Genomic DNA, 14,281 nt, shown 5'->3' on the forward strand with positions numbered 1-14,281 from the left:
ATAATTAAAGTCTATGTTCTGGTAGGCATATGGAAGAAAGTATCTAAAATATTTCTGAGTCCAGTCCATAAAAGGAAAAATTTGGGTAAGAAGAAGAGTATTTTGAATGAGTAGCTACATCCATTGAAACTTCAAATTAATAATACAAAAAAAGTAGTCAGAGATGGCATATTTATTATATTCAAATTTAAAATTAATCTATTTTGAAACAAATGAACTGAAAAGTACATTAAGTACTAAAGCACAATGATAAGTAAAAACTACAGTACTAGTGGGTACTAGTACATGTGAGTAAAATCCTTCATGGATATAAGTTATGTTGAACAATGAATTCATTGGATCTTACTGAACTGAGTAATTAGTTGTGTGAAGCGGTTATCAGAATTATAGTTTATACCAAAAAAACTCAAAAACATGGCTCCTGGTGGTAGTAAACATGCATGTTTACTACCACCAAAATGACAAATTAAAAAATTCATTACTATTGTTATTATTATTAGACCCTTCCAGGGAGTCCAAGGACTCATCAAGGGAGGGCACCTCTACAGCTCTGTCTCCACTGCACACTACACAGCAACTACACCAACGGCATCTACCGCTGACCACCACCACCTAGTATTTCCACAGACACTCACAAACATCCATGCCCACAGCGGGATTCGAACCCACAGCCTTTTGGCTGGAGAGCGGATAATGCTAACCACTCAGCCAGCTGGCCATAAATAAATAAAGCACATAATACGTGATACTACGAACACGCAACTTCCTTTCTATAAAAATTCCTTTCTCACGATTATATGTTGGTTTTATGAAAAGTCTTTGCTATTTTACAAGCTAAACACAAATAAAGGTTTTCACTTCTGAAAGCCTCAGCCATGGTACCTGGGCTCAGCCTCCATGACAAACTGCTCTGATAATGAACAACGAGGAAAAGCCTTCTCACAAGTGAGGTGGTTTTATTTTATATTGAAACTACTTTTCAACTTCAAAATGCAACAAATCTGTGTGTGCGTGTATGTGCGTATATACAACAAAGAATTCTCATGAAACAACCATTTGCCATTGGTGAATCAAGCTAATTCTCAATAGCTTGATTCACCAATGGTGAAAACTTTTATACTGCATACTATCTGACATCACAATAAATTGTGCTTTCTTATTAAACATTTTTTCTATATATACATCTAAACCTCTCTTTACGCGATAGATACGTTCCTAAAAATTACGCGTAAATAGAATTTGAGTAAATTTTTAGTGTATGTGTATGAAGACATTACAAAGAACTACTGACTCCATAGAAAAAGTGAAGATTGGTTTCAAACCTGAAATATAAGCAAAATAATGAAAAAAACAAACATTAAATTCTTTAGGACCATAAGATTTTTATTTACATTTCATGAAGAACACACATACATATAATGAATTTTAATAACTTTAAAAAAAAAACATATTCATTTCAGTTGTTTGCTATGGATTCTATTATTATTATTATTATTGTTCCAGGAAACTCCAAGGAGTCGACAGACTCATCGAGGGAGGCCCTAACATCATGTCAAGAACAACTATTCAACATTCACACAGTATCTATCATACCTTGCCTTGAACTCATTCACGGTCGTAGCACCCACAACAGACTCTGGAAGCTTATTCCACTCATTTACCACTCTCCAAGTAAAGAACCTAGCTCTAACACCCTTGTCAACCACGCTCTTGCCCAGCTTCCATGCATGGCCCCTAGTCCTCCCACTACTAGTCATATTTTCAAAAATATCTTCTGGATCAATCTTATAAAAACCCTTCAGTAATTTGAATGTCTCAATCATATCACCCCTCCTTCGCCTATCGTCCAATTTCTGCAACCCACAAATCTTCAACCTATTCTCATAAGGTTCATTCCACAGACCTGCTATCATCTTGGTCACTCGTCTCTGGACCCTCTCCACTTCCTCCCCATCACGAAGAAACCCTGGTGCCCATAGCTGGGCACAGAAGTCCAGATGGGGTCTTATCAAGGCTCGATACAGAGGAACAACAACTTGTTCGTCTCTGCATGTTAAAGTATTTTTCAGAAGCCAAGTGATTTGGTGAGCTGTTTTAGTTACTTTTGCAATGTACCCCCTAAACTTCAACTCCCTATCCACCAACACTCCCAAATCCCTGGCCTCATCAATCTCCTGGAGTATGGTTCCACCAATGCGATATACTGCTGCTATTCTTTTCACCCCAAAGTGCATAACCTTACATTTTGCCACATTAAATTGACATCCATTTTTCCTAGCCCAGTCCTCCAAACTATCCAAATCATCCTGTAAAATTTTGACATCCTGTGCACTCACAATTGCTCTACCCAACTTTGCATCATCAGCAAATTGTTATTCGCTATCAGTTTCTGACAATAAACATGAAAGCTTTCATTTTCGTGAGACTGTAATATCACTAGAACTACTAGATATGGTATTATCATCATCGACTTCGGTCTCAACTTGTGGAATTCTTCTTGTCATGTCTTGAACAAAAGTACCACTGGTTGGTTCAGTAGTTTTAGGCATGAACTCAGTTATTAATTGCTATGTTGATGCTTTAGCTAAGTTGCGATATAATTCTGTGTATGAAGACATTAACAACTTAAGCTCACATGAAAACTTCCCAGCACGTTCTTCATTTGGATCATGTCAGGCAAAATAATTGCCTAAATTACTGGCCAGTTTAAGACCTTCTTAATTATATCAGCAGTAAAAGTAGGATCATCTTGATCATTATCATTAACTTCTTCGCTTTCAGGAGTTTCAGAAACAATCTCCACTACTTTGTCTTCGCTAAAAGGTTTATCAATTAAGAATTCTTCGATATCTGCCAACGTGAGATCATCGAATCCTTCTCCGTCAATTTCTCATGCCAAAACTTATTATATTGGGGAATTCTGCAGTATGATTGAAAGGAACAGGAGCATTCTCTTTAACGCATGTGGGCCAAATAGCTTTCCAGCATGCATTCATAGTTTCTGGTCTCAATTCAGATAACGATAATAGAACCTCATCAATACAATCCATAATTGAAATTTTTTCCACACTTCCATAACTGACAGTGTTTCGTCATCATTTAGCTTGTTCAAAACGTACTGAAATGTTTGTCTGACATAATATGTTTTAAAAGTTGCAATTATACCCTGATCTAGAGGTTGTAGCAATGATGTGGTACTGGGCGGCAGAAAAAAAAATTGCACATTTGGGTGTTCTATGGCAGGATGACTGGGTGCATTATCAAGAATCAAAAGCACTTTAAATTCGAAACCCTTGTCATTCAAATAGCATCTAACTTCTGGCAAAAATGTTTGTGGAACTACTCAGTGAAAATATCAATAGTCAACCAAGCTTTTTTTTGTTGGCCATCCAATGAACTGGCAATTTTTGAAAATCTACGCCTTTCATTGGCTGTGGTCTTAATGATCGATCTATGAGCAGTGGTTTTAACATCCGATCTCCTAAAGCATTCAAACAAAATAGGAGTGTTATACGATCCTTTGCTGCTTTGAACCCACCAACAGTTTTTTGCATTTTTGATACGCAAGTTCTGTTTGGCATTTTTTTCCAGAAAAGGCCAGTTTCATCAATATTCCAAACTTGTTCACGAGTGTGGCCTCCATCGTCAATTATTTTAGCAAGTTTTTGTGGAAATGCTTTAGCAGCTGTTTCATCAACAGAAGCCGTTTCACCTTTAATTTTTATATTAACTTATGAAGAGCATGTGTTTTAATAAACTTAGCCGCCAGCCAACCATTGCTTGCATGAAATTCATATTTTTTCCTCGATAGAGATGAAGTATCTGGCTGCAGTTTTTTAATCTGTTCATAAAATCTCAATGCTGATTGCTTGATGGAATTTCCATCAACTGGCATTCTTTTTTGTACATTATCTTCTAGTCACATCACTAAAGCTTTTTCGGCCTTTTCTAGAACAACATCCCTTGTATATGATGATAATTTTGCACTCGATTTTGTACCAAAACATACCGCTTTTCTAATAGCCTCTTCATTTTTCTTTATAGATCTGACAGTTGATTCACGGACTCCAAAATGCTTACCCACAGCCGTAGCACCTTCCCCAGCTTGAAGACGATCTAAAATTTAAATTTTTATATCCAAGGAAACGGCTTTCCTTTATTTTTTTGGTTATTATTATTATTATTTTTGTGACACCTCCAAGAAGTCCGAAGACTCATCGTGGGAGGACACCTACTGTACAACTCTCCATCTCCACCTCTACACCGAACCTCATCTAATCATCTACATCAGCGCCATCTACTGCCAACATCACGTGAGAGCTGGATTAAAATCTTCGGTTAATGAAACGAAAGTTTGAAAATTACATATAGCTTACTATTTATTATTTCTTGGCAAAATTATTAATTTTATAACGCAATTTTTATTTTGATTTCACTTAAAAAATGCAAATGCAAAAAATGCGGTAACTGTGTTGTCTACTCAAACACCAAATTCAAACTGCTAAGAACTGCTTTTTAATGCGCAGTCAGTTATGTAATTTGAGGAATTCCCAATAAATGAAATTCGTAAGATTTTAGAATTTTCTTAATTGAAACGAAAATGCAATTCTACAAAATTCTCAGAATTTTCTCGAATTACATATTTTATGTAAAAGTTGGTTGTGAATAAAAATCATGTAAAAAAATTATTTTTGATATCCCAATTCCCGTAACTCCGAATTCGCATAAAAAAAATTCGCATAAAAGAGGTTTAGGTGTATATGCAGATGGCGGTTATAAATGATTGTAGTAAGTATGTCTTATTCATGTCATTTTGAAGACCAAAATATATACAGCTATGTTAACACTCATTTAAAATTTGATACAAAAAAATAAAATTCATCAAATAAAAAAAAAATTATATATGCATTACCCCTAACAATGCTATCCATCTGTTACAAATCAATGAATACCAGCTTCTTGATTTGCTACTAATTTCTGGCCACGGCGGTTTTTCTATAAATACAAAAATAGATGAAGACTTTAGAAATGTTTCAAACACAAGATTAAAATAAGTACAACTAAGCTGGAATTATCATATCTATAAAAATGCAGATATAGAGGAAATGGAAAGGGAGTTTCATTGGATTTCTCAAAATTTTTACCTATCAATATTTTGAGTTTTGGTTTGGGTCCATAGATCCACCAAAAGCTAACTGCCATGAATCATCTGTTCAAGTTCTGGAGAAACATCTGTTCCTTATTCCACTTAGTAGTAATTGTTGTAATGAAATTGATTTAGTATGACTACAGCAGCAGATACTAATGCTGTGGTCATATGATACTTATATGATTCTTATATAAGAAGTTATATGCATTAATTATTGTGCTTTAAAATATACAATAATCACAGAAACAGTTCTAGTTATTGGGCAAAAATAATCAAATTTGCAATACAATATAGTCTTTCATAAAATGTGCACATAGGCTTCAAGAACAGATAATGAATTTATTTTGGTGTTAGGCGAAACACAAATACTATTAACACACTGAAATACTTATGAATGGGATAGTTCTTTTTTTCTAACTTTTCTTCTAAAAAATTGTTGTTCTGAGTTTTCAATTAAAATGATCAAAAGAACAAACCTCCCATTTCCATGCTAGTAAAACAATCAGAGCAACAGTAGACAGAATTAATTAGAACTTCAGGGAGAACTTCTTGGAGCTATCAGTATTTTTATAATTACTGGTGTAATAATGACCTATACAATCCTTTTAATCTACCCTTCCATTCATCTTCTTTTTGACAGTGTAGCAAAATTTTTGTTATTGCATAATTTAATCAAAGACAATTAAACTTATTCATGATAACATTTGTTGAACCAAATAAGGAAGCATTTTAATATCTTTAATATCAGATAATATTCTTTAGTGATAACAAAAATGAATTCATTATCATCATTTTCTGACAATATCCTCAAATGGCGTACAGAATACTAAACCAGTGCTTTTTTGAGATGGTAACACAATATTATGGCACTATTATTAGCAGCAACATGTGGCATATGAAATTTAAAAATTTGAATATTCAGTAATTTTTACACTTTTACCTAGTATGCAAATAAGTTTAATTATTCAATAAAATGAAATCTGCATTTATCTACTGTTAAGATATTTAATATATAAAACAATTAACTTATTTTTTTATGTACTTGTACAATAAATTTATGTTTAATCAGTTAATTTGCTTTTCTTATTCCAAAAATATTACATTATGAAGTAAAAATATCAGTAAATAGTTTAAGTTTTCATATAATTTTAATTTTCAAGTTTTCCTAATAGCAAAGGATGAGTTCCAGAACCTATTGTTTTACAAAAAAGAGTGCTGATTATAATGTAACTGAATTACATTGCACTGGAGTGTTATAGTCAGTGATGTGGCTAGAGCTTTTGCCGCCCAGGACGGTCCCCAAGTTTGCTGTCCCTCTCAATACACACCAAAAATACTACAAAAAGTCAAAACAAGGTACAGGGAAATAAATTAAAACACTATATTTATTTTTGAAGTAAAACTTTAATTTCAACATTCTAAAATGCTATTTTTCTTGCTTTTCTGTTAGCAAAATCGTCGATGACATTGGTGAAGTCTATTTCATAGTAATGTAGGTAATTCTTGATCTATTTTACTTAGAAAAACTCCTCTCACAACTAGCAACACTTACAGCAATTGTGAGGAAAATTCGCAGCAGTATTACATTATTTGGAAATGAGTTCTCAAGACTGTATTTTAGAATTAACTGCAAAAGTTCAAAAAGGTTCAAAGTGCTATCTGGGGCAGACCACTTCCCTAGCTACGCTTCTGGTTATAGTCAAATGCAATGAATATTTTATTACTAGCAGACTATCAGTAATTTTCTTCCAAACTGGCATGTTGTATGGAGATTCTTATTTTCCTTATTAAAAAAAAAAAAAAATTGTCTTCTAAAGAAGTATTAAATTCTTTACACCTTGACCCACAGGTTCCTTGCATTTGGATTTTTTAATCCAGATCTAGATTTTTTATCTGATCGTTGAGTTTCTGTAAATAACTTTCTTCTTAACTTGCTTTTCTTTTTTGTTTGCTTGGTCTTTATTACTACCTTGGACCGCCTGCTTTTTTCTCTTCTAAGCCCTACTAAGCTCTTGCTGCTTCTGCAATTTTTCAATTTCATGCTTTGAAGGATAGCATTCAATTACTTTATTATTATTGTTATTACAGGGAACTCCAAGGAGTCCTTAGACTCATGAGGGAGGCCCTAAACATGTCAAGAACTATCCAATATTTGTGCAGTATCTATCATACTATCATACTTTGCTTTGAACTCATTCATAGTCATGACATCCACAACAGGCTCTGGCAACCTATTCCACTCATTCACTACTCTCCAAGCAAAAAACCTAGTTCTAACACTGTTGCTAACTACACTTACTCAATTTCTATGAATGGCTCCTAGTTCTGCCACCAACATACCTGTTCTGAAAAATTTCCTCTGAATTAATCTTGCAAAATCCCCTCAGTAATTTGTATGTCTCAATCATATCACCCCTTTTCTGCCCACAAATCTTCAACCTGTTCTTGTAAGGTTCATTCCATAGACCTGATACCATCTTGATCACTTCCTCATCAGTCTGTCATTACCTCCCTCAAACAGTCCTCTACCACTTCCCATGCACTATCAACATCCAGCCCTTGATCAGTGCCATACATCCATGGCACTGATCCAAGCAATCTCCTAAGCTTGTCATGCTCACCAGCCCCAGGTCAAGACTATATGATCACTCTCACCAATTGCTGGAAACATGGTCATATTTGTTATAGACAAATTCTCAGATGCAATTACTAGATCAGGCACTCTCAAACCCCTAGTATATTCCATTACATGCTGTCTCAGGTAATTATCCCCTAATAACTGCATAAAATTGATATTTGTATCACCAATTTTCAAAAACAACTCATTTTTAGCTCCTAAAATCACTGCTTCTAATACAATGTGCTCTATTAACCTCACCTACCAGCTGAGTTTCAGAAAACAAACTAATTAAACAATAAGTTTCAGTATTCTGAAATGTTTCTGAAGCTTTTTCCTGGTACTGTGATGAATGCTTTTTCAAGGCTCAACAAAATTCAAATAGAGATCTCTGCTATCTTCACAAGATTTCTTATCTATTAAAGTGAAAATTTGTTTGCAATTCATCCAGTTTATAAATAAATACTAAATCCAGCTCATTCTTCACTCAGTTTGCTTGAAACAGTTTTTCTTGAAGCTTTGTGTTTGGTGCTTTCCATATTTATTTATTTATTTATTTTTTATTTTTTTTGTTTGAAAATGGAATAGAAATAAAGGATATTCTTATACAGCCATCTTAGACCTTGAAAGAGTACCACTTTTTTCTTTGTGATTCCCATCTACAAAAGGTTGCAAACCTAGCTAACAATTTTATTATTATTATTAATTTTTATTGATTTTGTATAATTGGGGAACCCTACACTAGAAACCAAATATGGAACTTTTTCAGGCCATTTCAGGCTTTCAATACAAAGATAGTGGCCTAACACCAAGAAATAAAATTCATCTCCCACTTAAAGACAAATCACAAATGTCCATCCCCATTCCCCACTGAGATATGAACCTGCAGCCAGTTGGTTAAAAAGTAGATACACTAATCATTCAACCAACCAAGTAGGCAAAAAAAAAAAGTAAAAAATATACTTCATATATATTTTTTCTGATTTCAGTTTCCAAAATAATCAAAATATATTTCCAATGAAGTATAACTTACTGGATTGCTGCATTTTCTGTAATTAAGACCTGTTTTAAGAGTCCACGTTTAGCTAAGAATTCAATAAAATATCACTTTTTTTTTCAATATCTCCTAGTATAATAGATTTCACAGCAGTTTTATACATCACAAAACTGTCATGTTATCATATATTTTTGAATAATGATTTGACTTTTTCCATCAGAGCATTAGTTCTCAGTTGCAGCATCATGTATTATGCAAATAAACAATATATGATGGTAAAATCTCATAGTACCATTCTATACTGATTCATTTATTTCATAAGCATAAGGTGGTATCATATTAAAATTACAGTTATGTTTACAGCTAACTAGCTGTATTTAGACAGTACAAGATGCATTTAGGTGTGATGCATATGTAACCACAAATTTCCGTATAGTTCACCTCATATTACAAAAGAATGCTAATGTAAGCTATTGTGGTGAACATGAACACTATCAGTAAGCCTTAACAAGTTTTAATGGATTATGAATATTTATTTATTTATTTTTGAAAAGCACTCATAGGAAAATAATTCACATTACCACACATTCAAATTCGAACTATGGCACATGGAACTGTGATACTATTTTGTGCCATACCAACTAAACATATAAAACATCTGAAGAAAACTGTGCCAACTGGGATAAAAATGAACCAAAAGTCAGGAGAGTTGTCAGGGATGCAAAACAAACAAACACAATTCCAACAAATATTTGCTCTACATACCCTTTACTAAAAGTAAATTATCTGAAGATACATTGAGGTTTTTTTGTAAAGAATCTTTACTTTCTGCAGTGTGAACTGAACTATGTTCATCCGGAGATGTTAAAGGTGAATCTGTGCCAGTAACAGTTAAGCTGCTGCCTTGTCTCACGATACTCCTCTTATGGTGCAAAACTCTCTCTGGGAAAAGATGATCTAAGTCAGCTGAAACCTTTTAAGGGAATTACAAAAAAACATTGGAATATTTTTTTAAATAATATATTATGTGCTAAAAGAAAATAAATTGAAACAATAAGTAAAAAAACAAAATCATCATTAACATAAACAATAAAAAATTAATGGTGACCAAATATGTTACTGATAACATTCAAGACATATCTAAGTTTGTATCGAAGATTCCTAGCTATTTTCTTTCATAATAAAGTATAGGAAAACATTTCTCTATGTTTTAGGTTTGAGTCTGCTGCACTCTGCCAAATATGTGGTTAGTGCATCATGAATGCCTATTGGTCCATATCATTGGGGACTAGGAATAAAAATATTAAGTGAAATTTAATTTTGTCCTGATATTCTGTCAGTGCTACTTACTCTTCAGGAATAACCAAGATACTGATATATGCAAGAAAATTTTGGATTCTTCAGTATGTCTGATTTACAAAAAGTATGAATGTGCATATACTAGTGTCTTGTTAATATCAAAAGGATCTAAGTGAGAAAATCTCAATTCAAAGTTATATTTAGTTAAATTATTTTACTTCATTCACTGCTGTAAAATGTTCAAATTGTAAGTCAATCTCCATAAATGCCTGTGTGTTCTATGTGTGCAAGTGCCTAGCTATGTGTGCTAGATTCTTGAAGAAAGAGAATTATTGATTCAATTCTAGTCAATGACTTCAAGAACTTTTTCTAGAGCTTTCTTCAGCCAGTTCCTGAGTTTGTTGATCTTTATTTGGCATGGAGGCAGTTGACCTCATCAACTGCCTTAGTAACCCATAATGCATAGCGCATTTCCTTTCGGATGTGTATATTACTATGCATTATGGAATGGTGACTACCCAGGCCAGTTTCGATCCTTACTGAAATCTTATCAGTGGAAGCTAGGTCTAAGAAGCTTGACATCAAATTCCTGATATGTACCCTTAAGGACTGTACAGATATTATGATCTGCCAAATATGTTATGATATCTGCCAAATAAATTATGATAGTACTACATGAAAAGTTTACATTATTATTATTAACTTCCTATTGAAAATTTTCCTCAGATTATTCAGTTATCTATCAGAACTCCAGATTTAGAGAAAGATGTTGGAAGTTTTTCCCCACTTGGTTAGACTATAATAAATTTAGTTTAATCCTTTATCTAAGTGTAAGCAAACAAAGTTTGCACATGAAGTATCCTCAGGACTGAGGCAACTCTTGGTAAAGGTGGACCAAGCTCTCATCACTCCTTGTCTTAGTATCTCCCCATAATGCAAAGCACATCAGTACAAAGTGCAGACAAGAAGGGTGATTAGTATGGTAAAAAGACTAAATCACATTATAAGAGAAAATTAGCTAAGCAGGTCAAAGTAAATCCAAAAGAGGATTTTTTTTTTTTTTTGCTATGTAGCAAGTAAGAACAATTATGGAAGGACAACTTTAATCAATTTATAAGTCTACACACACACACACACACACACACACACACACACACACACACGTGTGTGTGTGTGTGTGTGTGTGTGCGTGTGCGCGCGCGCGTGCGTGTGCACGCACTTATCTCATATCTGTAATAGCTATTCCAAAAGCCAAATGGTATGAATTTTTTATACTGAAATCTAGGCACACAAGTTTGATTCTAGATATATGTATATTGCTATGATAATTCTTTTCTATTCTTAAAAATCTTCCCCAATAATTAAGTAAATCGAGTCATCACTCTTCCATATACCTAAAAAAGGAAAACAGTTTCACACTTCTAAGATACATAAATAAAAAGAAATACACAGCATTCTAAGTTTAACTTTAACAGCAAAAACTCATCTTAAGATATAAAAAAGATAATTAAATAAATCACATCCTATCCAAGCTCAAAATCTGCTAGCTTATTAATCAACTGAAAACTTTAAATTTGTTAATCATGATAACGGACATTATCTCTTATAAATGCGCACCTGCACTTAAAAGTTGGAAGAAACAGTTCTTTATCCTGTTGTGAATAAAGGAGCCAATAGTTCTACTTTCTTTCTTTATTATTTATTTAGCATATATGGCTCACACATGATAAGTTGCATAACATTAATCCTTAATATATATGGACATAGTAATAGACATATGTACAATAATAAGACATAATATAGTCATAAAAGAAACACTCAAGAATAGGCTACAACTGAATGTCTAGGTTGATTATCCAGTCAACTGCACTTGGTGTAGCATGGATGAAGTCTGACAGGTTTCCACTGTATGCACGTTGGACACATTCTGCTGTAATATGATTAATTGTCTGGTAGGGTGATCCACATTCGCACCTGGGTGAGGCAATCGTTCCCCATTTGTAAAGGTGGTCTGCACATCTGCCATGGTTGATGCGGATTCGGTTAAGGGCAGACCAAGTTTTCCGAGGTAGGTCAAAACCCGAAGGTATCTGTGTTGGGTCAGCTAATTCATGGAAGATCCCCTGTTGAAGTGTTACACCAGGACTCTTTCCACTTCTCCTTCATGTTGAACTTGTCTCTGCAAGATTTTTTGCTGTTAAGATTGGAGGGTGCCTTGACTTTAGCCTGTTTATTTCTAGGGGTGGGATGTCTTCGTGGATTGGAAGATTTTGGGTTTCCATGATTTTGCTGTATTCATGTAGAAGAAAGTTGGATCCGCAGATGTGTGGAGGCAGAATGTTGCTTAGCACTGGGAACCAGTAGGTTGGGGTTGATTTTATAGTTCCAGAAATAAGGTACATAGTGGAGTTAAACTGAGCATCAACCAAATACACATGGGCGCTGTTCAGCCATACGAGTGAGCAGTATTCAGCTGTAGAGTAAACGAGGCCAAGAGCAGTGCAGTGAAGTGTTGTTGCTGAGGCATCCCAAGTTGTTCCACATAGTTTTTGCAGTATATACTGCAAAAGACAATATTGTCTCTTGTTTTTAGCTTGAATGCTGTGTTAATGAGATGTGGTTTAAAAAATAGTGTTCTATCCAGAGTGATGCCCAGATATTTCGGGGGATACTTTCTTTAATTAAATGTATACTGATAATTGTCACTAAAAATTTTCAAGTTCTCTTACTTGAAAACCACTTTTCTCTTATGAAAATTGTGATAATAATTATCGATTTCCTGTTCAAGTAAGATATATAGTTACTGAAATAAGAGCCAACAGGCTCTTATTTCAGTAACTTATTTCAGTAATTTATATAGTTTTCTAAATTCAGAATGAAACTCTTAGATTAGATTTCCTATCTTTGAATTTCATGCTAAGCAATAACGTGGCATTCAATTCGGCTAAGAAATAATGTGGTATTCAATATCCACTTAATTTTGAATAAGATATATAGTGTACTGAGTGGTATCATAAAATTGTCAATTTCAAATACTTCTGTATCTTCCACCTTTAATGCTCTCTAGAAAAATCATATAAAACATTCCTTCTTCCAACTTTCTCCTTCGGAATTCACAATTCTTTTCCTCTTCCTATATGAAGGATTTCCAAAGAAAAATGATCAACCATTTAAAAACCGTCTTACCATATCTATTCTCCGAAAAACAGGCCTAAAGTTATTACTGTTCTAGTGGAACATTTAATACCCAATAAATAGTTCTCTTTTTCTCATATCAAGTTCCAAAGTTCTTCTAATTTCTTTTCATCTATTATTATACTTATCTATGTGACATAATAGTTAAAACTTTTAAATATCTTTCTTCCTTTATGAAAGGATACTAAAGGAAATTTCCACTAACTCATTCCCAACATTCTTCCATATCTTTCTTTCTTACTATATCTCTCCTCAGCTGTTTACTAGTTACAATATTCTTTTCACTTGCACATGCTCCAGTATATGTAATATTTCCGGTTTCCACTTCAGTCATGGAGTGAGAAAGGGCAACACCATTACATATTACATTACATTACTCAAGGCACTTTACTTGAAAGTAATAAAATCTTACACTTTCAGTGAAATAAGTAAGTTTTTAACTGATGTATTTTAAACATATCCAAACATCAAACATTAATATGCTATATGCAAGCATGATATTTAAACAAAGCATAACTACATAACTATATAAGGGGTGCTTAAGGGTCAAAGCTGTATAACTGAGAGGAGACCTCCACATAGCTTTAAAGGAATGCAGAGAACTGACCAGGGCTTCTGACCTAATGTCCAATCCTCACCTTCTCGTGGTGCACCCTGTGGGTAACTACTTGGATACTGAACGAACGAGGATGGGCTGGCAATTTGGGATTTAGCCGACCAAATTGTATTCTTATTGGTTAAACCAAAATAAAAAATGATAGTACGACATGACAAAATTTCATGCCGGCTGGGGCGTCGCCCGGTTAAACAAGGCCCCCCGTTGTTTTCACCAGGGAACCAGGGCGAACAGCGAAAAGTCAGCTTCTGGAACAAATCTGAAAACAAACCCCAACTCAACATCACCAGAGTTAAAGATCGGTACTATCAACATAAGAAGCCTGAATGGCAAAGAAATGGAGCTAGCTGAGGAATTAGATAAGTACCAGATCGACATTATAGGGGTGACTGAAACAAAAAAGACAAA

At 34.0% G+C, this 14,281-nt stretch overlaps 1 protein-coding gene across 3 annotated transcripts in view; it reads right to left on the reverse strand.

The window, feature by feature from the left end:
- The window catches only part of LOC150097663 (solute carrier family 12 member 8), a 280,215-nt gene that overhangs the window by 52,799 nt on the left and 213,135 nt on the right, over positions 1 to 14,281 (reverse strand). For 2 of the 3 annotated variants that reach the window (XM_090407150.1, XM_090407152.1), the window contains exons 12-13: positions 9,529 to 9,736; positions 4,913 to 4,995 (exon numbers count right to left, since the gene is read on the reverse strand). In XM_090407150.1, coding sequence (XP_090263276.1) covers positions 4,913 to 4,995; positions 9,529 to 9,736 — 291 coding nt within the window. The remainder of the gene's footprint in view (positions 1 to 4,912; positions 4,996 to 9,528; positions 9,737 to 14,281) is intronic. The other variant, XM_090407151.1, reaches the window with a different exon arrangement.

Source organism: Typopeltis vanoorti, chromosome 17 (genome assembly GCF_054136105.1).
Source record: "Typopeltis vanoorti isolate ZY-2024b chromosome 17, IOZ_Tvanoo_1.0, whole genome shotgun sequence".
In the NCBI taxonomy this organism is placed as follows: Eukaryota; Metazoa; Arthropoda; class Arachnida; order Uropygi; family Thelyphonidae; genus Typopeltis; species Typopeltis vanoorti.